This window comes from Aspergillus brasiliensis (assembly GCF_001889945.1).
Source record: "Aspergillus brasiliensis CBS 101740 unplaced genomic scaffold ASPBRscaffold_11, whole genome shotgun sequence".
Classification (NCBI taxonomy): Eukaryota; Fungi; Ascomycota; class Eurotiomycetes; order Eurotiales; family Aspergillaceae; genus Aspergillus; species Aspergillus brasiliensis.
The window spans coordinates 712,560-735,725 of NW_027137452.1; the positions used below are offsets into that span (position 1 = coordinate 712,560).

The 23,166-nt window shown below is 53.0% G+C and overlaps 9 protein-coding genes across 9 annotated transcripts; 5 read left to right on the forward strand and 4 right to left on the reverse strand.

The window, feature by feature from the left end:
* Positions 1-180: 180 nt before the first annotated feature.
* ASPBRDRAFT_131924 (uncharacterized protein) lies at positions 181-1,847 on the forward strand (the record flags this gene model as incomplete). Its single annotated transcript, XM_067618381.1, has 3 exons — positions 181-662; positions 706-1,643; positions 1,711-1,847. The coding sequence occupies 3 exons, from the start codon at positions 181-183 to the stop codon at positions 1,845-1,847; spliced, it is 1,557 nt and encodes a 518-aa protein (XP_067476315.1).
* Positions 1,848-2,205: 358 nt separating this feature from the next.
* Positions 2,206-5,446, forward strand: ASPBRDRAFT_32800 (beta-glucosidase; the record flags this gene model as incomplete). The annotated part of the gene is made up of 3 exons (XM_067623058.1): positions 2,206-2,739; positions 2,795-2,966; positions 3,012-5,446. The coding sequence occupies 3 exons, from the start codon at positions 2,206-2,208 to the stop codon at positions 5,444-5,446; spliced, it is 3,141 nt and encodes a 1,046-aa protein (XP_067476316.1).
* Positions 5,447-8,454: 3,008 nt separating this feature from the next.
* ASPBRDRAFT_77365 (putative IgE-binding protein) lies at positions 8,455-9,354 on the forward strand (the record flags this gene model as incomplete). Its single annotated transcript, XM_067629358.1, has 2 exons — positions 8,455-8,718; positions 8,789-9,354. The coding sequence occupies 2 exons, from the start codon at positions 8,455-8,457 to the stop codon at positions 9,257-9,259; spliced, it is 735 nt and encodes a 244-aa protein (XP_067476317.1). The 3' UTR covers positions 9,260-9,354.
* Positions 9,355-9,629: 275 nt separating this feature from the next.
* On the reverse strand, positions 9,630-10,795 carry ASPBRDRAFT_198638 (Zn(II)2Cys6 transcription factor domain-containing protein; the record flags this gene model as incomplete). The annotated part of the gene is made up of 2 exons (XM_067621219.1): positions 9,630-10,703; positions 10,766-10,795. The coding sequence occupies 2 exons, from the start codon at positions 10,793-10,795 to the stop codon at positions 9,630-9,632; spliced, it is 1,104 nt and encodes a 367-aa protein (XP_067476318.1).
* A 701-nt stretch (positions 10,796-11,496) lies between these two features.
* Positions 11,497-12,646, forward strand: ASPBRDRAFT_198639 (uncharacterized protein; the record flags this gene model as incomplete). Its single annotated transcript, XM_067621220.1, has 4 exons — positions 11,497-11,713; positions 11,770-12,011; positions 12,070-12,237; positions 12,314-12,646. 4 exons carry the CDS (start codon positions 11,497-11,499, stop codon positions 12,644-12,646), a joined length of 960 nt encoding a protein of 319 aa, XP_067476319.1.
* Positions 12,647-12,958: 312 nt separating this feature from the next.
* Positions 12,959-15,171, reverse strand: ASPBRDRAFT_46355 (malate synthase). Its single transcript, XM_067625622.1, has 4 exons — positions 14,595-15,171; positions 13,900-14,525; positions 13,490-13,843; positions 12,959-13,431 (listed from the first exon to the last, which is right to left on the reverse strand). Exons 1-4 carry the CDS (start codon positions 14,953-14,955, stop codon positions 13,144-13,146), a joined length of 1,629 nt encoding a protein of 542 aa, XP_067476320.1. The 5' UTR covers positions 14,956-15,171; the 3' UTR covers positions 12,959-13,143.
* A 946-nt stretch (positions 15,172-16,117) lies between these two features.
* Positions 16,118-17,789, reverse strand: ASPBRDRAFT_57614 (glutamine synthetase family protein; the record flags this gene model as incomplete). The annotated part of the gene is made up of 5 exons (XM_067627768.1): positions 16,118-16,148; positions 16,211-16,900; positions 16,946-16,998; positions 17,047-17,303; positions 17,354-17,789. 5 exons carry the CDS (start codon positions 17,787-17,789, stop codon positions 16,118-16,120), a joined length of 1,467 nt encoding a protein of 488 aa, XP_067476321.1.
* A 657-nt stretch (positions 17,790-18,446) lies between these two features.
* ASPBRDRAFT_132164 (putative short-chain dehydrogenase/reductase family protein) lies at positions 18,447-19,470 on the forward strand (the record flags this gene model as incomplete). Its single annotated transcript, XM_067618409.1, has 4 exons — positions 18,447-18,508; positions 18,568-19,107; positions 19,179-19,362; positions 19,414-19,470. 4 exons carry the CDS (start codon positions 18,447-18,449, stop codon positions 19,468-19,470), a joined length of 843 nt encoding a protein of 280 aa, XP_067476322.1.
* A 206-nt stretch (positions 19,471-19,676) lies between these two features.
* ASPBRDRAFT_57616 (uncharacterized protein) lies at positions 19,677-23,105 on the reverse strand (the record flags this gene model as incomplete). Its single annotated transcript, XM_067627769.1, has 4 exons — positions 19,677-20,372; positions 20,431-22,477; positions 22,533-22,798; positions 22,863-23,105. 4 exons carry the CDS (start codon positions 23,103-23,105, stop codon positions 19,677-19,679), a joined length of 3,252 nt encoding a protein of 1,083 aa, XP_067476323.1.
* Positions 23,106-23,166: the final 61 nt, after the last annotated feature.

The following is a 23,166-nucleotide window of genomic DNA, read 5'->3' on the forward strand; positions in this document are numbered from 1 at the left end:
CTGCAACTGGTTGTGTTTCTCGATCATCAGACAAGATCGGCGGGTGGCCAATGCAGGTGCAACGCCCGCATACTACGCTGCTTTGGTTCCCCTCGCTGCCCGCAAGACTATTTCCACACCTTCCCCCGCACACGACGAAATGACTTTCTACCCCGGAATTCAACCCACCCTTGCGAAGATATGGAACGACCCAAGACCAGTGTGGCCCCAGCGAGTCCGGTCAGCGACAATTATACACACCTCGACGATGACGCGAGAAGACTGGCGGAAATGGGCTATACCCAGGACATGCGACGGAACTTCTCCGTGCTGTCGCTCCTCGGGGTCGCCTTCTCCCTGGCGAACTCATGGTTCGGTATCTCCGCGTCCTTGATCACAGGTATCAACTCTGGAGGCACTGTCTTGACTATCTACGGCATCCCGTGGATCGCTTTCATTTCGACCTGCGTTGGGGTGAGCCTGTCCGAATTGGCATCGGCCATGCCGAACGCAGGTGGCCAATACTTTTGGGCCAGCGAGCTGGCACCGAGGAAGTATGCGTCGTTCGCATCCTATCTGACGGGGTGGTTGGCTTGGGCGGGTGCTATCTTCACCTGCGCCAGTGTCGCGTTAAGTCTGGCCTCGGCTGGGGTGGGCATGTGGCAGTTATCCCATCCGGACTTGTATGTTTCTCTCGAAGATTGATAGCGAATTCTAACAGTATAGTACACCTCAACCATGGCATTCCGTGGTCGCTTACCAGTTGGTCAACTTCTTCGCCTACCTGTTCAATTGTGTCGGCAAAGTGCTTCCTACTGTGGCCACCACGACCCTATACATCTCTCTCATTTCGTTTGCTGTCATCCTGATCACCGTCCCTGCGGCAGCTCCCACACACGCATCGGCTGAATTTGTCTTTGCTCACTTTGTCAACTCGACGGGCTGGCCCTCTGATGGGATTGCGTTTCTCGTTGGTCTGATCAATCCCAACTGGATCTTCGCTTGTCTTGACTCGGCCACCCATTTGGCTGAGGAAGTCGGGCAACCGGAACGTAGCATTCCCATCGCGATCCTCTGTACCGTATTGATTGGCTTTGTCACGTCATGGACCTACTGCATCTCCATGTTTTTCAGCCTGAACAACCTCGATGAGATCCTCAATAGTCCGACTGGAGTGCCCATCCTCGCTCTGTATTACCAAGCCTTGCAGAACAAAGCCGGTGCCATTGTGCTTGAGACGTTGCTTTTCATCACGGGTCTTGGATGCCAGATTGCCTGCCATACCTGGCAATCTCGCCTGTGCTGGTCCTTTGCGCGAGACCGGGGCCTACCCTTGTCGACGTTTCTGTCCCAAATTCATCCCACACTGGATGTACCACTTAACGCGCATAGCGTGAGCTGCTTCATAGTGGGCCTTCTGGGGCTGTTGTACCTTGGTTCGTCGACTGCGTTCAACAGCATGGTCACTGCGTGCATTGTGTTACTCTATGCCTCGTACGTTGTGCCGATTGTCTCCTTGCTGTGGCGCGGTCGAAGTAATCTCAAGCACGGTCCTTTCTGGCTGGGGAAACTTGGTCTCGTGTGTAATATTATTGTCCTAGCATGGACCTTGTTCTGCCTGGTTATATATTCTTTTCCCTCGGTATATCCGGTTACTACGGGCAGTAAGTCACCTCACCAACAGCTCCATGATTCTTCGTCATAGCACAGCCACTAATCAGTGACTACTAGATATGAACTATGTCTCTGCAGTATATGGGGTGGTTGCTGTGCTGATTGCCCTTGATTGGGTGTTGCGGGGACGCCGGTCCTTCCGGGGGCAGACGGCGCGACATATGGAGGCGGCGGAGGCCAGTCTCACCCAGTAATTAAACTAATAATTTTGTAACCACTCCGATGTATCTATATGGTGGTCAACATCTATCTCTATAGAGTTCAACTCAGGGTCTCTTCAAAAGTACGGTCCAGAGCATGATCGGCCCGCAACGTCGTAAGCCATTTGATGGACAACGTCGTGATTGGCCGGCAGCGGGGCGGGTGCCTTGAAATGATGGCTCGTATCATTACTCTTTGCGCCCAGCTTTCTCCACGTCTGGCACATCCTCATCCACTTTCTCGCCATCCCAATCTCCCCTTTCTTCCTCCTGGTCGGGCCCCTTCTTTCTTTTCTTTCTCTCCTTACTTCCTCTGGTATTCATTCCAATGCTTCTTTCTCTGTAAGGCACCATGCCGCTTCCCTTTCGGGACAACTCTTCCTCCGGCAGGAAATCCTCCCAGCAGCAACGCTATACCCCCCTACATGAGTCCATCCCCGAAGAAGTCCACGATGACCGCCGCTACTCCGAAACCTTCACCCTCTCCGACCTCTCCGATCCAGACCTCGATGACGACTCCCGCATAAAGCTCCGCCGCGTCGACAACTCCAAGAAATCCAACCAGGCCGCCGCCTACGCGAACCGCCGCTCCACCGATGTCGAAGCATACCTGGATAGCATTACCGAGGCGGAACAAGAGCTCCTGGCGGCGGCGAGACAGTACGAGCTCACGGATGACAGCGATGATCAAGACTATACCGTGAAGAAGAAGAAGGGGCATCACCGGAGAACCTCGTCATTTCGGAGACATACCCCCCGCACCGGATGGCGGGCATATTATTATTCTCGATGGCTGTGGCGGACGCTGGTCGTTATCTTCGTCGCATTGGGTATGATGGTCTGGGCGTTTTTAAACCTGGCTTGGTCGGAAGATAAATTTGAACGGGTTCGTTTCTTTACTATACCCGAGGTTTATGTGGAGTGATTGCTGATGGCTGTAGGATATGACGCCGGCGGAGTCTTGGTTCCCTACCCCCAAGGGAGGCGCCCTCGAAGAATGGGCGGAGGATTACAGGAAAGCGGAGGCGCTAGTCAGACAGATGACCCTTATCGAGAAGATCAACATCACTACCGGCGTTGGATGGCAAATGGGGCTTTGTGTTGGGAATACAGGTATGTCTGGTTGAAGGTTATGGGTGATAGTTGCTGACGGCTTAGGCTCCGCCGATCTGGTCAAGTTCCCCTCGTTGTGTTTACAGGACGGTCCCCTCGGACTGCGTTATGCCGACCTCATCTCTGCTTTCCCCGCCGGTATTACAACAGGAGCGACCTGGAACCGAGAACTGATCCGACAGCGCGGTGTGGCTCTGGGAGAGGAGGCTCGGATCAAGGGCGTCAACGTCCTGCTGGGCCCGTCGATGGGCTCCCTCGGTATGATGCCTGCGGGCGGTCGCAACTGGGAGTCGTTTGGCTCGGACCCTGTGCTGCAGGGTGTTGCCGCGGCGGAGACCATTCGCGGCATCCAGAGCAACGGCGTCATGGCCACGGCCAAGCATTACATTTTGAACGAGCAAGAACACTTCCGACAGCCGCATGAATGGGGAATCGCCTCGGCCATGTCGTCAAACATTGGCGACCGCGCTTTGCATGAGGTGTTCGCCTGGCCGTTTGCTAAGAGTATCCGGGCTGATGTCGCCAGTATCATGTGTGCGTACCAGATGGTGAACAACAGCCATGCGTGTGAGAATAGCAAGCTGCTGAACGGTATCCTGAAGGACGAACTAGGCTTTCAGGGCTTCGTGCAGTCGGACTGGCTGGCTCAGCGGTCAGGCATTAATAGTGCTCTGTCAGGGTTGGACATGAGTATGCCGGGTGATGGTCTCCACTGGGCAGACGGAAGGTCCCTGTGGGGCCCAGAGTTGACTCGCGCAGTGCTTAACACATCTGTCCCAATGGACCGGCTGAACGACATGGTGACCCGCATCGTGGCCTCCTGGTACCATCTTGGCCAGGACTTGTGGCCTCGGCCTGCTCCCGAGGGTGACGGCGGGCCCACCTTCTCCTCGTGGACCAACGATGAAGTCGGATGGTTGCACCAAGGGTCTCCCGATGATGAAGCCTTCGGCATCGTAAACCGGTTCATCAATGCTCAGGCCGAAGGCGAGAATGCACACTCGATCATCGCCCGCAAGGTGGCGGCAGAAGGCATTGTGTTGGTGAAGAATGACCGGAACACACTGCCCTTGTCCCGCCGGCCAGTGAGTCCATCCGGTGGTCCCTACCGGGTGGGCGTATATGGCGACGACGCCGGACCGGCCGGAGGACCCAACGCCTGCGTAGACCGGGGCTGCAACCAGGGTACTCTGGCCATGGGCTGGGGTAGTGGAACGGTCGAGTTTCCCTACCTCATCAGTCCGATCGACGCTTTGAACACCGCCTGGCAAACCGAGATCGACATGCACTCATACATGCGGAATGCCGTGATGCCCGCCGATGCTGCCGACAGGGACCTGTGTCTGGTATTTGCGAACGCCGACTCCGGTGAGGGTTACATCTCCTCGGGCGGGATTAACGGCGACCGCAACAATCTCTTCTTGCAGAAAGGCGGCGACTCGCTGATCAAGACGGTGGCCAACAGCTGTGGTGGGCCGACCGTGGTGGTGGTGCACGCCGTGGGGCCGGTGGTCGTCGAGTCGTGGATTGATCTTCCGGGCGTCGCCGCCGTCCTGTTTGCGCATCTGCCCGGACAGGAGAGTGGCAACGCGCTGGTGGATGTCCTCTTCGGAGAAGTTGATGCCAGCGGCCGGCTGCCGTACACGGTGGGCAAGAGCCTGGCCGACTACGGGCCGGGTGCGCAAGTGCTGTACGAGCCCAATGCGCCCGTTCCCCAGGTGGACTTTAAGGATGGGCTGTACATCGACCACCGCTATTTCGACCGTCACAATATCACGCCGCGGTTCGAGTTTGGCTATGGCCTGTCTTATGCTACGTTCAAGTTGACCGAACTGCAGGTGAGCGCCTTGCAGTCGAAGTCGCGGCTGCCCGCGTCGCGGCCTCCAGCCACAGTCTCTCCCCCAGAGTATGATCTTGAGCCGCCGCGCAACGAATCATTCTTCTTCCCACCGGGATTCAACGTCGTTAGCAAATATATCTACCCCTATCTGCCGTCTCTGGACGGTATTATTCCCGCAAACTACACGCATTACCCGATCGGCTACGACAAGCCGCGGTCGCCGTCCGAAGCGGGCGGGGGCTTGGGCGGCAACCCGTCGCTGTACGAGGAGATGGCGAACGTGGAAGTGCAAGTCCGAAACACGGGGCCCCGGTCAGGTCAGACGGTGGTGCAGATGTATGTCTCCTTCCCGGATGAGGTGACCGAGGAGGGCGACTGGGTGGAGGTGCACGAGCGGAGCTCCAGCAAGACGAAGATCGAGCGGGTGCCGGAGAAGATTGACTTTCCGGTGCGTGTGCTGCGGAACTTTACCAAGGTGGCCTTGGAGCCCGGGGAAGCGCAGACGGTGTCGATGAGTTTGAGCCGGAAGGATCTCAGTTATTGGAGTGTGCGGCAGCAGAATTGGGTGATGCCGGATGGGGAGTTTGAAATCTGGGTAGGGCAAAGTTCGAGAGATCTCCCGTTGCGGGGATACTATTAGACTTATATTTGCATGTATATATAGAATTGCTATCAATGATGTTTATAAGTAAACTCACAGTTCTAGATGTACCTGTAGTCTTACTGAAGCCTGTCGCCGTTACTGCTATGTCGTTTCTCCTGCCCATGCTGGACCATCCTGTAAGCTGAGCTGCCACGCAAAAACCATAACCAAACACCATAACCTCAACATGACATGCAAAAGTGCTTAGATACTAAAAAGTACTATAACCATACGAAGTAAACCTCGAGTCACTGACTGCGGCAGTGCAACACAGTATCATTATACTGAGAGTACCCACTGCCCGCCGCCCACAGCCTTACACACAGCGTGTTCTGTGCTAACATTTGCACGCAACTGTACATAACTGTACGCAACTATACGTAACTATACGCAACTGTACGCAACTGTACGTAACTGTATATAACTGTATGCATCTGTACGCACCTGTACACATCTATACGTAACTGTACGCAACTTACGCAACTGTATGTAACTATATATAACTGTACGCATCTATACGCACCTGTATGTACTTATATGCACCTGTACGCACCTGTATATAACTATACATAACTATATATACTTGTATGTACCTATATATAACTGTATGCATCTGGTACGCACCTGTACACATATATACGCAACTGTACGCAATTATACGCAACTGTATGCAACTGTATACAACTGTATACAACTGTATGCAACTGTATACAACTGTATACAACTGTATGCAACTGTATGCAACTGTATGCAACTGTATGCAACTGTATGCAACTGTATGCAACTGTATGCAACTGTATGCAATTGTATGCAACTGTATTGTAACTGTATGCATCTATCATGAAATGATTGGTCCTTTTCCCCCTGTCACTTTGCATCCGCCGACCCACAAAGAATGGGAGGGCCAAGATCCTAGGTATAGAGTATATAGATAATTCCTCTATAAAATGTTCATTGTTGATGGTCCTTTTCTCTTCTCTTCAACAGTTCTTTCCATCTTTCTCTCTCTCTCATACTTGATTGTTTGTCTAGTTGGCTCAGTTTCCTTTTTTCTCTCGCTCTTTGCACATATTTATCTCGATCTATCACTCCGGTATCGTTGCTGTTGGTACAGATCTGGTCTCATCATGGCCATCGACATCTTCTCACTAGTCCTAAGCTTTATACTTCCCCTCGTGACTCACCTCCTCCGAGAAGGAAGGCAGAACCGCACCACGATCAAAGATCTGCTTCAAGATGAGAGCACGATGGAAATCTTTATTTGTTGGTTGAATAAGATGCTGGATAGGCTCGAAAGCGAGGATGGGGGTTGTTATGACGGGAGTGCTGAATCCCAGCTGTTCAATGTGTTTAAGGAGAGAGTTCGAATGTCGTATGGCAGGGTGCAGCAAATCAAGGAGGTCTATCGTTATGGTGAAGGTGATGGTGATGGTCAGATTCGTCGGCGGCGGCTCCTCTTAGGACCAATGGTCTATCTCCGTGGTCGAGAATTGAGAGGATTGCAGCATAAGATTATAGATGATTTGATTAAAATTGGCCTGATGGAAATGGCTTCCAGATTGATGATGTGGGTTGGGGACTATTTCTTATCCACCTTCATTCATTCTCATTTGACTTCTTCTTCTTCTTCTTCTTCTTCTTCTTGTTGTTGTTGTTGTTGTTGTTGTTGTTGTTGTTGTTGTTGTTGTGCTTGGTTACCCTCGGAGAGAAGTATACGCTGAGATGAATTGGGGCTAAACGGACGTGTGAAAAACTAGAAGACCCGAGGTCGGCGGTGTGGATGTAAACGACTCTACCGATTTACAGCAGCTTCAGTCCCCTTTGTCGTCCCGAGTGAACAGACCGAGAAGGGGCCACAGATCTGGCAGCACGTATAGGATCCAGAAGACGAGGGAAACCAACACCCAATCTTGGGGAGACCTCTGCCAGACTCTCGGAGCCTTGGAACAGGCTTTTGATCGCCGGCAGGAGGAAGGCAGGTGTCGTAACTGCGGATCTCTTCGGCACTGTGAGGGTGGTAGTGATAGACGCTGTGGGCTATGTTCGTACAATCTAGAGCGGACAGATAATGTGGGAGACTGCCAGGGCTGACACAGACTGATAATTCTAGGCAGATCATACAGTGTCTGATTGTTGGAGACATGTTGTCGGCTTTTTCTTGTGAGCTGGTTGATGGAAGGAAATGTGGATGTGGCTAACTGTGAGTTTCTTGATAGGTGATGGAGTCGGCCATATGCGTGGTGATTGTCCGTCGAACCGGGATTTCTAGATATGTGGCTCCCGGTATATTGCAAGGTGAGTTCGGACGGTTTTTCTCGCAGGTTTTGTTGTCATTGTATGGCTGACTTGAGATACTCTAGGATGAGATAGGAGGATTGGGTGTTGAGACAGGGTCATTCTGCTTAGATCATGTTGTGACGTTTGGTTTATCAGACTGCCAGTAGTTGAGAATTGATTTTATTATGTGTTTGAAGTGGCCTAAGGAGCGATAGACAAGGTCAAAGACTCCTATTAAAAAGACAGATAGCTTCGAGGTGCATAGGCTTCTGTAAAAAAGATGAACAATGATAACCCGTAGACTTTGATGTGATAGCCTCACACTCGATATCCATGATACATATATTAGGGTTACCTTTTGCTACACAACGACTACTGAATGTAAGACTCTACTAATCAACCAGAATCACATGAATGTAGATTTGATCCCACCGTCCAGCCATTCCCACAAGCCAACATAACCATGAGCTCATGTCCATCTTACAGCAGTATGTACATCCCCCGCTGCGGGAATGCCTTCCGATCCAACCCTACCCAACTTCAATACAGTGGAATACTCCCCCGGATGACTTCACAGAGATCACATCAAGACCTAGTACATCATACAGTATAAGTATGCTATTGCAACCTGGCTCTATATCATACCTCATCCCATCACTCCTACACTACCCACTCATCCATCCTACCCTCAAAAACACCCCACCGACAGAAGAAGCAGAAGCAGAAGAATGAACCTCCTAGCCCTCCTCCTAACCACTCTCTCCCTCCTCCCCACCCAATCCTACACCCAAGAATCATCCTCAGAATCCACCTCCTCCTTCACCGTGACCGCCTCCCGCTCCAACTCCCCCATCAACAACCTCCCCTTGACCATCTTCTCCGGCCGCTTCTACCTCGGCGGCCGCACCTCCTCCTACTGTCCACCAGGAGTAGCCTCCGAAGGCGACTGTCCCCCAGGCAACGAAACCATTATCGTCGGAGGAAATGGCCTAGTACATTCCCCTTCCCTATACACCCTTATCCCCATACACCCACCCACTAACAACCCCCCCAAAAATATAGGCAGTCTCCGTCCCCGGCGGCCAACAAATCTTCATCCTTCCCAGTGGTGCTCTATCCTTCACATCCCCCCACTCCTCCTACATGCCCCCTGGCTCCTCCACCGGGCCCTTCAGCTACACACCAGGTACACCCTACGGAAGCTGGAATTACACGGGCTCTCCGGGAGGGTTTATCGCGTGTCCGGTGCGTCCTGGAGCTAGTAATAGCAGTAGTGTTGGGCATTCGAGTACGCCGAAGCCGGGCTCTACGCCGACGCCGACGCCTAGTAAGCATTCTGCTTCGCCTTCTTCGTCCTATGTTAGTCCGTCGGTGAGTCCGTCGGCGACGCCTGGGGCTGGTGGGGGGAGGTGGATTGTGTTTGTGAATTGGAAAAATGCGACGGTGCCCGGGGGGAATGTGGATGAGTGTCTGGGGTTTGGGGCGAGGGCGTGGGGGAGGAATGCGAGTGTGGGGGCTTGGGAGTATATTTAATCTTTCTTCGGGGGGTTGGTTCTCTTTTGGATAGGGGGTATAGGTAGGGTTAGTTTGTATAAGTTTGTTGATGTTTGAGGAAGGTATGTGGTTGGTAATGATAATGCATGCATTCATTCTGTTTATGCTCTATAGGATGTTTCGTTCATAGGAATGATATCAAGTATCAACTAGTATGAGACATAATAAATCACGCAGTAAGATGGAAAGGATTAGTGTGAAAGCAATATGTTATTTTTAGTATCTATTTTTAGGAAACCACGGTCGAACCCTAGCCAGATTCTGTCCCCATCTAGCCATAGGCCGGATATCTACCCAACTCCTCTTGAACAACGCCTAATCTGTAAAGCTAATCAGATTTTCCCAACCCCTATATCCGACACCTCCTCATTAGCAGGTGCAGTCTGATATGGAGGGTAGAGGTCAGTTGACGATGAGGATCAAGAGGATCAGTTGGGTGGTTGAGCCGAGTCCTCAGGATGTCCACCAGCTGGACACATTGCTTTAACTGTTCCCGCAGATTGTCTGCCAGCTCGTTTGTATCTGTTTGGTTCTCTTCTCTCAATGCCGACTTGCCATGAGCCGATACCTTGTTCGTGTCAGAGGAAAACAGAGGCATCAATGCCACAGCGCGCTCAAAGAAGGTCACAGTATCGGCGAGGGCCGTGTAATTCAACATCAAAAAGCAAAGGCCGCGGATTCTCTCCGCCATCTCCAGATATTGACGTATCTGACCCAGAGAGTATCCCGTCGCTTTCACGATGCGGCCCACATCTGTCTCCTCCCTGCTGGCGTAAATCTCGATACTGTACACAAACCCTGCGCAGCTGGCGATGTCCTTAATCGCTGCGCGGACCTCCTCTCCCAGGGGTTCTGTCACATGGGGAGGTTCCACGTCTGCGGGCTCTTTCAATTCCTCGCATGAGTCATTGACTTTGTTGACATAGTCAGGAGGACGTTTGAAAGGATTGCGGTACAAGTGATCCATGTCTGCATCGACAACTGGTCCGCTGGAATCCAGATACCCAGATTGGCGCTCACCGTAGGCCCCTGGATAGAAGGAATGGTGAGGTTGAGATGGGGATTCCGTAGCACTTTCTTCGGGAACCCACGGTACAGATGGTAGATCTTCAGCCTCTGTGGAATCTTCCGGTGGTTCGTACCCGGACTCTCTCTGTAGTTCCCTTAGGAAATCATCTTTCAGAGGCCCTGAAGGCTTTCTTTTGTGGGTTATGGGTTTTTCGAGGGTTGGAGGTGGAAAGCATGGAAATGCAGGAGCGCTGGTGATAAGATAGGCTGAGTTCTGGGTCAGCAAAGCATTGCTGCTGCTCTTCTTCGCGGCAGACTTCCGTCGTTGGCTAGGCGGTCTTGCTGGAGGGTACATGCAATTAAAGCCATGCATTAGGCAGTAGGCACATCCACTGGGCTCTCCAGTACACTTTCTCTGTAGATTATGGTCAGTTCAATGAACGAGCACGCACAGGTCTGGGAGTGGTATGTCCATACCTTGCGACGTTTACAGTTGGTGCAAGCCATCTTCCGTACTGCTGAGTTGTAGATTGATCGAGCTAAGTCAGAAGAGTGATGTGATTGAGTACTGTAGCACACATGTGCCATAGTAGAGCGTGTCTTCTCACGATCTTCCTGTCTTTTAAAGGCTACAGGTAGTTCATGGGTGGTAAGTGAAGTGAGGAAAATATATACTGAATTCATCGAAAGCCACGAGTGACTCTCCATGATCACTTCATGCTCGGTGATTGCCGAGAGATTCAGGCATGCCACAGCTGGTGAGTTGCCAGTAGTCACTCGACTTGAAGCTCCTCGAAGAAGCATAGTATGTTGTGGATATCTGCATTTTCATCGTTGAATCATGAACGTTGTGTAACTGTGGATGCTTGAGCTTATGAACAATAGAATACTCCCGTAGCATGGATATGCACGAGCTTCTCGACTACTTTAGCATCGAAATCAGCAAGCTTCTCAGTGATGGGAATGTTCAGGGACTACGAGGCAAGACAATTCCATATTCCTTCCTTGTGTGACGGTAAAGTTGGCTTACTCCGCGACTGCCTAGAAGACTCACATCATACTTACGTCTCACAACCTCTGCTTCAACAACAACATAATCAACTACCATGGCTCATTCCAAGAAAGACAATAATCATCACCTCCCCCTCAGAGGCCTTACGTTTTCAAATCCCCTCAATCCTCCCCCACAGCAGCAGGATATCTCCAAAATGTCCCCAGATATGGAAAAAGCCAAAGAGCGCATCTCCAACTACTCCAACCAGGGACGACTTCTTGAGGAGAAGCTGAAAGTCGCACTGGATGAATCTCTGGAATGGCTGCCAGAGGGCGGAAAAGAGGCACTCGTCAGTGATATTCTAGATGCAACTACTGATGATAAGCTTCATGGAATCTTCTTCAATATTTTCACTATCTTAGCCTGGCCAGGTAGGTGCTCACCTTGATACTATACAACAGATAGCACCAACACTAACCGAGAAAAGCCCTGCTCGAGTCAGAAACAAGCGATGTCAGAATCCCCGAGGAGGATATTAGTCCTCCGGAGACTCGCGACCAAGACATGCAGGATTACTGTCTGAAGCGTGATAATTACTGCTGCGTCATCACAGGAGCTATGGATACAGCAACGTATTTCGAGAGATTTAGACCGGCAGGCTTTGCAAATGTCCAGTTACAGATAGCGCACATTATGCCGTATTCTATTTCCCACTGGAACGAGTCTGCAGTGAGAGATCCCTGCGTCTATTGATGTCTGCCTATGATGCTGATACTAAGTATATTAGATGACTACTCTCTGGGATGCCCTCTGTCGCTACTTCCCCGCGGTCCACGAGGCTAGAATCAAGGCCGGTTCCATCAATGCCCTGGTCAATAGCCTATCCAACAGTCTCTCGATGCAATGTCATGCGAGCCAAGCACTCAGCTTATTCGGCTTTACTCTCAAGGCAACTGTGAGTCGACACTCATCATCCATCATATATCCATCCATCTCTGAGGATCAGCATATCTAACAATAGAACTGAATAGGACCGCCCAAACGTCTACAAAACTGTGCTATTCCCTACATGTCCACATCTAGTACAGGAATTCCTACCCGATGAAATCGAATTCAAGCCAGCGCCTAGGACTGGGACAGAAGAAGACGAAGAACTAGAATTGCCCAGCAAGGAACTACTCGACTGCCACTACCGTCTCGCTCATATCCTGAATGCCTGTGGTTATGATATGGCCCACCGGCTGAATGAGTATTGGTGCCTCTGGCAGCGCGTCGATCGGGAAAACGTGATCAATATGCTCGACGAGAAGATCGACATGAGCGATTATTTGAATAGTGAGATATGGGAACTCCCGGATTCTTAGATATTTTCGATATTGAGTTTCAAGCTGAAGCTGTTTGTTGGTCGCTGCTGTCTGGAGATGTCATCGGTTAATCATGTTTCTTAATCCCCGGAATCTGCTACTGCCAGTATTTTACACGGATAAACAAACTGTCAAGTAGTCAGGTTTAGTGATTTTAAGGCATACAGACCCAGGAGTAACAGTCGTTGCGTTTGCTACGTAAATTAATCTATACAATGTCCCAGACAACAGTAGCATTCTTACTCAACCTAGGGGTCCCGAAAATAGTTTTAATGAAAATGCATTTATTCAATATGGGTACTGCTGATGACAATCGCAACAACAATGATGATAATAATAATAATAATAAGTCCAGCCTATCAAACCCACAAACCCATTCATCCTAATGAATATAAACAAACAAAACCCATGCCATAAGAATATCGTAACACCATGATGTCCACAAGACGGCAATAAAAGAAGTATTTAAAAATCAATCAACATGCAAGCTACTCAGCTCACAGCTTAGCAGCCGGCTCGGCCTTGCCCGCCGTCGAAATTTCATTATACAACAGACTCGTCAGGAAATCGGCATAGTCCTCGCCCGTTACCTGGCCAGCGAAATACCGCGCCGCGAGCTGGAACTTGTTACCCTGGGGACCCTTGGCCGCGAGACTGTCCGCCTGTTCTTGCAGAAGACGCAGGGCGTATGCCTTGTCGACCTTCTTGCCGTCGGAGGTCGTGATGCCGTGGTGCGTCCATTGCCAGAGCTGGCTGCGGGAGACTTCGGCGGTGGCGGCGTCCTCCTATAGTTTTATTAGTATTTGATATCCTTTATAATTGAGATATGGATTGAGGACGTACCATTAGGAAGTTGATAGGGATGCAGCCCACACCGCGGAGCCATCCCTCCATGTAGGACAGACCAATGTTCAGGTTCTTGCGGATGCCATCCTCGGTAATCTTACCCGGGACGTTGGTGTTCAGGAGATCATTGGCGGTGATGTGGACGTCCTCGCGACGCACGAACAGCTGGTTGGGGGTGGGCATGTGGGTGTTGAAGATCTCCGAGGCGATGGAGGCCAGCGCAGGGTGCGCAACCCAGGTGCCGTCGTGTCCGGCGCGCACTTCACGCAGCTTGTCGGCGCGCACGCTCTCCATGGCCTTGTCGTTGGCGGCGGGGTCGTTCTTGATGGGGATTTGAGCAGCCATGCCTCCCTGTATTGCTTATTAGCATCGTCTTCATACTTTACCAGATTGGGATAGGGACCTACCATGGCATGCACTCCTCTACGATGACACGTCTTAATCAACAACTTCACATACGCATCCATAAACGGCACCGTCATAGTCACATCCGAACGATCCGGCAACACAAAGTTGGGGTGCTTGCGGAACTTCTTGATGAACGAGAAGATGTAGTCCCAGCGACCACAGTTCAATCCGGAGCTGTGTTCGCGCAACTCATAGATGATCTCGTCCATCTCAAACGCCGCCGAGATGGTCTCGATCAGCACGGTACCACGGATTGTGCCCCTCGGCATGCCAATGTAGTCCTGAGCCAGGTTGAAGACGTCGTTCCACAGACGCGCCTCGAGATGCGACTCCATCTTGGGGAGGTAGAAGTAGGGGCCGAAGCCGCGGGCAACGAGCTCCTTGGCATTGTGGAAGAAGTACAGACCGAAGTCGAACAGACTGCCGGAGATGGGGGTGCCGTCGACAGTGAAGTGCTTCTCGTCGAGGTGCCAGCCACGAGCGCGAGCAATGAGGGTGGGGAGCACGCGGTCCGTCCGCAGCTTGTATTCCTTGCCGCCTTGGGTGAAGTCGACCTGGCGGCGGATGGCGTCGTAGAGGTTAACTTGGCCGTTGATCATGTTTTCCCAGGTGGGGGCACTGGAGTCTTCGTCTGTTGTTAGATGCTACTCCTAGGAAGAATCTGGGGAATCTGGGGAAGTGATAAGGGACTCACCCTCGAAATCAGCCATATATGTCCACACATCCGAGTTCAACGCGTTGACCACCATCTTGCGATCTGTGGGACCGGTGATTTCCACACGACGGTCGACCAGACCCGGGGCCGGGGGAGCACCCTTCCAGGCATCGTTCTCACGAATGTGCTTGGTCTCGGGCAGGAAGTCGGGGAGGTGACCCTTGTCAATCTCGGCCTGGCGGTCGATACGGCGCTGGAGAAGGGCCTTGCGAGTAGGGTTGAAGGTGCGGTGGAGGATAGCGAGGAAGGCACAAGCGTCCTTGGTGAGAATCTTGCGAGCTTCCGAGCTCACGTTGCCGAGGATGACGACGTCTTTGAGTTGGGTGTCGACCTGCACCATGGTGGAGGATTGATGGGGATTCTTTATCTTATCGTGAAGTATATGAGGGAGGTATATACTATCCGGACCGGCAGGATAGAAGTACTGGGGATAAGATGAGTAACGAAGAAAAACTTCAAGAACAACAGACACTACTATGAGCTCCAAAATGTGGAGGGAAGCAACAGTATATATGTCTACACAGCGACTACGTCAGAGAGGCATTCACTAACCGCGGTCCATGGGGAGTCCCGATAAGCTGGATTGAACCCAAAATGAGGGCTGCTCCAGAAGCTATGCTCCTCCACGTGACTTTTCCGCGGGCAACGCAGCTTAACTCGGCCGATAACGGGCGGGGCACGCCGGCTACCGATTCCGAATCGCGGCTTATCGTTCAGGCCGATTACTTCTTACTCGATACATTCGAGTAGTCTGTCAAGAGTGGCCCCTATATTAACTATCCTGGAAGGTCTCGAGATGATTCCCGACGTGGGTCGGTAGTTGTTGGCTCTGATGCAGCTGCCCAGCTGCAGTATCTTCCACTCAGTAGTCAGTCACTGTCAAGCAAATCAGTCAGTCAACCGAGGATGTTGATAAGCTCCTAAACTCCCCGCAGGCCCGAGAGCCTTCCTCCCAACCGCGGTTCGCCGCCATCCTGGCTGCTATGGTCTTGTCCTCTCCTCCGTCCGTCCTGGCAAGCTTCCTGCGGTCCGGCCATCGCCTATACTCTTGACCGACTTGTCGCGAGTGATGATACGGTGCATTTTGTGATGGTGTGGAGCCGAATCACTGCTGCAGTGACTGTATTCTCTCTCTCATGGTTGCTGCCATTTTCCACACAAACACTCGAACATGATGAAAATGTCAATGCTCTGTGTATGCTGAATCTAATCGCTACGCACATGCCATCCTTCTACTATGAAACAGGAATCAAAAGTACATCCAGTCATCTCTTCCACATGTGAACGCATGTGATCGCTACGCCTCAACGTCAAGTCTAACTTCCGCTGCTCTCCCGACCCCAGCTCCAGCTCGGGTTGCCACGGGCTCGTCTGCAGCCAATCTGTACCGTCCGATCTGGAACCAGACGGGGCAAAACAGGGAAGGCAAAAATAAAGAACGTAACACAGACCGTCTAATGCTGCCCAGCTGCTGGCCTATACACGCAGCTCCGTCCATCCGGTTACACCGTCTCAATATACCGCCGGACCTCCCTGCGAATGAAGTCAGTATTATCGTCATATCACGCCCCTTCAGCCACTGCCAGCCCACTCACCAATCCGTGACCGCCTCCTCCCACAAGCGCACTTCATGCTCCCGCGTGCCCCCAAAATGTTCCACAAACGCATCGCCAAAGACCTCCCGTGCGACACTGTCTTTGCGCATGAATGCTGTTGTGGCTTCCCGCAGCGACTTGGCTAATCGGACCCCCTTATCGCTTGCCCCGCCCATGTCCTCCCCTTTGGAGAGGGGCGGAACCGGAATCTCCAACTTCTTCTCCACACCCCGCCAGCCCAACGCGACAACTGCTGCTAGAACAAAATGCGGGTTTGCATCAGCGCCGGGCACACGCACCTCCAGCCGGGTTGCCTTTGCGCTCGCGGTCGGTGGTGTGATAAGCCGGATGGAGGCCGCACGATGCTCCAGTCCCCAGGATACCGTAACGGGCGCCCAGAAGTTCTCCACCAGCCGCTTGTAAGAGTTCACCGTGGGCGCGAACATGGGCATGATATCGGGCAGACCAGTAAGGACCCCGGCAAGGAAATGTCGCCCTAGGTCAGAGAGATAAGCCACATCGGGATAGGGCGGGTTCGGGTCGGGCGTGTCGCGGATGAATGCATTCTTCCCATCGCTCGAGACCAGTGAGATGTGCATATGTCCGCTATTCCCGGGTAATCCCTCGCGTGGCTTGGCCATAAAGGTTGGCGTGATGCCGTGCTTGGTCCCGATCGACTTCACGACATATCTGGCACGGTCAGTTTGTGATCTTCTGTAGCGCGAAGGCACTCACTTGAAAAGCCCAGCTTTGTCGGCCATCTCTTTGGCTTCTCCGAACTGTAGTGCCTGCTGCCTGTCAACAGGGATCTATAACGTCACCCAATGCAACCTTACTGCCTCATAAACGCCGGGACCACTCTCTGTATGCCAACCCTCGATTTCACAGTTGAACTGCTCGCATGCGTCAAACACCCCATAATAGTAGTCTTGGTTGTGGATCGGACGAGTCAGACTGTATCCGAACATGCCCTCCGTCAGCGAGGGGAGGGACTCGACGGGGTTCTCCTTGAGGAAGGTGGCCGTGGCTGACGCATTGCGCTCGGGATTCGAGTGTGTTTCTGGCACGCGGAACTGATAGAATTCATATTCCGCTGGAAAACCATGTCAGCGGCAATCGAAAGCAATCAGACGAAGCACTTACCCCCCGCCATGGCACGATACCCCGCAGCCTCCGCCTTCCCCAGGGCGGACTTCAATAGCCCCCGCGGACAAGCACAGACCGGCTCCTTCGTATCGGGATCCAAGAAGCTGACCAGGAAGAATGGCACATTATTCTCCCAGGGAATGCGGCGGAAACTACTCAGATCTGGAACGGCCACAAGATCGCGGTACCCATTCTCCTTGTTACTGATGGCCAATTCTTTGAAGTATGTGCGGTCATGCATGTCCCAACCAAAGATGACGGAGCAGAAGCCAAATCCATCCGCTACGATGGAGAGGAACTTCTTCTTGGAGACGAGCTTGCCACGGAGCATGCCGTCGACGTCGACCCCGGCCAGCTTGACTCGGGTGTCATTCTGGAGGACGTGAGCAACGTTCTCAAGGGTGACTTCGTAAGGTGGGGTGGCAGAGGACATGATGGTAATTGAATTGGTTAATAACACGAGCAGATTGACGATAGTACTGCTCGTGGAGAACTGGCCAGCAGTTGGATTTGAATTGGGGAGATGAGGGGAGGGAGTGACGGTGAGGAGAGGCGAGCGGGACGCAAGGACGTCAGCCACCGCACCGCTGCTCCTTATCAGCTGGGGAAGCGTCACGGGGCCCGCCATGCTGACAGTGAAGCCACAGTGATTGGGATTCTTTCCATCCTTATCATCTGTCTTGTCCAATTGCAACAGATACAGTCTTTTTCATGGTAATTGATGCACATTCAGCCCATATCAAACCGGCACACGAGCTGATGCTGGCGTGCATGGTGGCCTGCGTGCCTGACAGCTGCCTGCCTTATCGGGATCGCCATTAGATAAGCGGGCTCCACTGTCCCGCATTCCTGCTGCTTCTCATCCCTGCTTAGACTACTACTTCTACTTCTATTTCTCTGCTCATCTCATACTGGTTCTCAAGTTCTCCCTAGTACTACCTCAATTGTCTCTCTTGGATTGACTATACTCTATATACACATCAGAAGTCACTCAAGGTATGCCAATCCCACACTGTTACCCACACTACCATCTACTCTACCCCGCACCATCCCCACTATCCACAAGCATAGCTAACATAACCCCAGGATTATGGCATCCGCTCCCAGAGGTCGTCTCCAAGGCAAGAATGCCATCATCACTGGTGCAGCAGGGTAAGCTATACCCTTCCCAGCTCTCAATTCCCCCTCAACGCCCCGCTAACCAATTCCAGCGGCATCGGCCTCGAAACAAGCATCCTCTTCGCCCGCGAAGGGGCCAACGTCCTAATGGCCGACATCTCGGCTCCTGCCCTCGAGAAAGCCGTCGCCAAAGTCAAGGAAGTCGTTCCCACCGCTCCCCGCGTTGGAACCATCAAGTGCGATGTCTCCAAGGAATCCGACGTACAAGCCATGGTCGAGTCCCAGGACAGCTGGGGTGGCACGGACGTCATCTTCAACAACGCGGGCATCATGCACGCAGACGATGCAGACGCCGTCGATACCCCAGAGAAGATATGGGATATGACGCAGAACATCAACGTCAAGGGTGTGTGGTTTGGGTGCAAGCATGCCGTGCTGAGTCTGCGTCGTCACAAGAAGACCAAGGGCAGCATCATTAACACGGCAAGTGTGGTCGCCTTGGTGGGAAGTGCCACGCCTCAGTTGGCGTACACGGCTAGTAAGGGTGCGGTGTTGGCGTTGACGCGCGAATTGGCTATTGTGCATGCGAGGGAGGGATTCCGGTTCAATGCGCTGTGTCCGGCGCCGTTGAAGTTGGTTCTTCCTTTTTCTTTCGTCAATGTGTTCTGTTTCTTGGTGGGTATGATAGCTGACATGATTATAGCACTCCCCTCCTGCAAGACTGGCTGGGTGACGATAAGCCCAAGCGCTTCCGGCGTGAGGTGCACTTCCCTACTGGTCGGTTCGGAGAGGCTATTGAGCAGGCTCATGCCGTGGTGTTTTTGGCTAGTGACGAGAGCAGTTTCGTCAATGGTAGTGACTTTGTGGTTGATGGTGGAATGACCAAGGTATGCTTGACTGTAAGGGTTTGTCTCTTCAATGCTAACTATCTGGAATAGGCATATGTTACTCCAGAGGGACCGGCCACTGCTGCTCCCCCGAACCTGGGACATTAGGTTAGAGCCGACTACGATATATGAATGAATGATCTTGTAGCTTCCATTCCAAAGATACGAAACCATCTCGTAGCATACCGCAGTTCTTAAATAACCAATACAGAATAAGGTCCAACATAAACTTGTGATCAATCAATCAATTCACGTCTAAAATCTATCACATCAAACAAAGTCTATAACAATAACCAATAAAATCAATAACATGATTAAATCTTCTTCAACCCCAAGACCCCGTCCTCACGACTCAACGTCGTAAACCGACTAAACCCGCCAGCCATCTTCTCCTCATCTCCAGCACTTCTCCCACCACCACCACCAAGCCCATTAATAGCTCCCCTCCCATCATCCCCCTTCTTCCACAAATACCTCCTCACAACGACCCTCTTAGCCCACTTCCACCCTTCCACACCCCCCAAAAACAATCCCGCCTCCACAAACACCACTCCCCACTCCCACCCAATCCCAATATGCTTAAACACCACATCATTAATCACAGGGATATACAGCACCGGGAACGTGAGCACGAAACCAATCACAATGCCCCAGAAGAGGTACTTGTTGCGGTAGATGTCGGAGAGCCAGCCTGTATATTTGTTTCGGGGCTTAGAAGAGGAGGTTGAGGAAGAGGTGGTGTTGTCGTGCATGTTGAAGAGACTCCGCCGCATATGCATCATTTCCCATGCCAGGAGGAGGGCGAACCACGTCATGCAGACGAAGGTGGTAGCGCGAGCGCGGAATACCGTGTCGCAGGCTGTCGAGTAGCTGCTGTTGCATTCGGTGGCGAGGTTGCCGTCGCCCCAGGCGAAGAGGACCAGGGTGAAGGCGCTGAGGCAGAGGGCTGCCATCCAGATGCCGTAGACGATTGTGTCGAGGATGATTTCGGGGGTGAAGATGCCGTTTTTCTATATCAGTCGTTAGTTTACATGACAATATTTAAAAAGGGGCTTGGGGGGTGCTTACACTCTGCGGTGGTCTATCCATCACATCACTCGCTGCCATCTCCATCCCCAGTCCGATATCAGGTAATCCGGATGTGATCATGATGATCCAAAGGATCTCCACCGGTGCAATAGGGAACACACTCTGGCCGTTCTCGTCTTTGAAAACTAGCCCGATCAGTAGCGTGAGCGCTAGCCCGACGTTCTCTGCGAGTAGATGCAGCACGAATTTCTGGATATTGTCGAAGATGCGACGGCCCTCTTCGATGCCGTTGATAATGCTTGCAAAGTTGTCGTCCGTTAGGACTAGCTCGGATGCATCCTTCGCCACGTCGCTGCCTGATTGGCCCATTGCAATCCCCACGTCTGCCCGCTTCAGTGACGGGGAGTCGTTCACTCCATCCCCTGTCATCGCGGCGTACCGGCCGCGTCGGTGCAGCGCTTCGATCATCCGTACCTTGGTGTGCGGGGCGCAGCGCGCGATCACGGCGGGGAGGGTGGGCAGGGCGTCGATCTCGGACTCGCTGAGTGCGTCGAATTGACTGGCGGTCATGACGAGGTTGTCGGCCACGTCGCGCGAGAGGAGCTGTGCGTTGGCGGGGATGATGCCGACCTGGGCGGCGATGGCTCGTGCCGTGCCTGGGTGGTCGCCCGTCACCATGTGCACGGAGATGCCAGCGCGGTGGCATTCTTCGATGGCACCTGCGGTCTCCGGGCGAGGGGGGTCGTAGAGCCCGATGAGCCCGGCAAAGGTGAGGTCCTGTTCGACGGTGTCCCGGGGTGGGACGTCGGTGAAGGGGGAAGAGCTGGTGCGGTGGGCGAGAGCAAGCACGCGCAGTCCTTCGCTCGCCAGTGCTTCCATGTTCTGGAGGATGGTGCCGCGGATGTCCTCGGTCAGGGGCACTGGTTCGGAGGCGCCTGTGGTCCAGACGATGGATGTGCATGCTTCGAGGACACGCTCCACGGCACCCTTGGTGAAGATCACGTCGGTGTCGTCCCGGCGGAAGATCACCGACATCTTCTTGATGGTTGAGTCGAAGGGGTACTCGGCCTGTTGTGTCCAGATGGGCTTGTCGCCTGTCGTCCATCTTTCGCGGCCCCAGTCGAAGCGTGCCGCAAAGACCTGGATGGCGATGTCGGTGGGCTCGCCACGGGCTTGCCATTGTCCGTTTTCTTCGGAGCGGTGCACATGGGCCAGATTAGCCATGGCTGCAACATCCAGATAGCGCTGCAGCAAGGCACTGTCTGTCACTAACTCTTGCGGCGTCTTCGTGTCGCCTTCCCCTTCTCCTTCCCCAGGCATGGCATCGCTGACCTTGAGCTCGCCGTCGTTCGGGTCCAATGGGTCCCGGGAGACTCCAACTGACACGGTACCCAGTCCTGGCACCCAGGCCTTCTTGGCCACCATGCGTCCCTGGGTAAGGGTGCCCGTCTTATCGGAGCAGATGTTCGTCACGGCGCCCAATGCCTCGAGGGAATCCATCTTCCGCACGATCACGTTCCTCTCGACCATCTGCTTGGTTCCCATCGCCATGGTTACCGTCAACACGACCACGAGACAAGCGGGGATCATGGCCAACCCGGTAGCCACCGCGTAGATGATCACCTCCTTGTCATCGCGCATGTCGTTGGCGCCCATCACAATGATTGCGAATACCACTGCAATTCCAAACAACAGCAGCGCCAGCTTACTCAATTTCCGCTGGAGTGGCGTCCCCACGTTAATCCCCAGGAACCGGCCCACTGCATCCGTGCATGTCAACGTCCAGGCCACCACGTACCACCGCTTCTTGGTCTCGCCTCCGGGGCCCCGACGGACAGGCCTGCGTCGCTGGTTGCCGTTTTCACGGAGTGCCGCGGCAATCGCACCAATCTCAGTTCCCATGCCAGTACTGATCACCACGCCGCGCGCCCGACCCCGGGTGACGGTGGAGGAGCTGTAGGCGATGTTGAGGCGGTCGCCGGGGCCAGTTTCGGCAGGGAAGGTAGTAGTAGATGACTTGGTGACGGGAAGGGATTCGCCTGTGAGAAGGGCTTCGTCTGTTTCAAAGTTCATCGTCTCGACTAGTCTACACGGTGTTAGCTTAGATGTCCATATGTGGAGGGATGGGGAATGGAGCATACCGTAAATCAGCCGGAACTGTATCTCCCACTTTCAAATCAACCATATCGCCCACGACGATCTCCATGGCTGGAATGGTACCGGTCTTGCCGTCACGGGTGACGACTCCTGTAGGTGAACTGAGGCCTCGTAGCGAGTCCATTGTCTTCTCGGCGGCGTAGTCCTGGTAGACACCTACAATGATGTTCAGGGCGATTACAGCCCCGATGACACCGCCTTCGATCCAGGATTCGATACCGAAGCTGACGGCCATGGCGATAATGAGGACCTGGGTAGTAGTAGATTATGTTAGCGAGGAAAATTTCAATGGTAGTAGCATTTGGGTAACCTACCAGCATCATGGCGTTGGCGACCTGGCGGATGATGATCTTCGCCAGTGAGATGCCCTCATCCCCTTCGAGTTCGTTGGGGCCCCATTTCTGAAGTCGAGATTGTGCTTCTTGGCTGCTGAGGCCTTCTTCGGAGTTGACAGAAAGCTCTTGCAAGACGGAGGAGTATGGAAGGGTGTGGGCGGGGGCGGAGAGGGGGGAGTGGGAGGGAGTCGAGGCAGTCTGAGACTGTTTCTCGGGGTCCATATTGGGGTATCTGTGTGTTTCTGTGTCTGTGTGTCTGTGGGTGTGTGTGTATGTGTGTTGC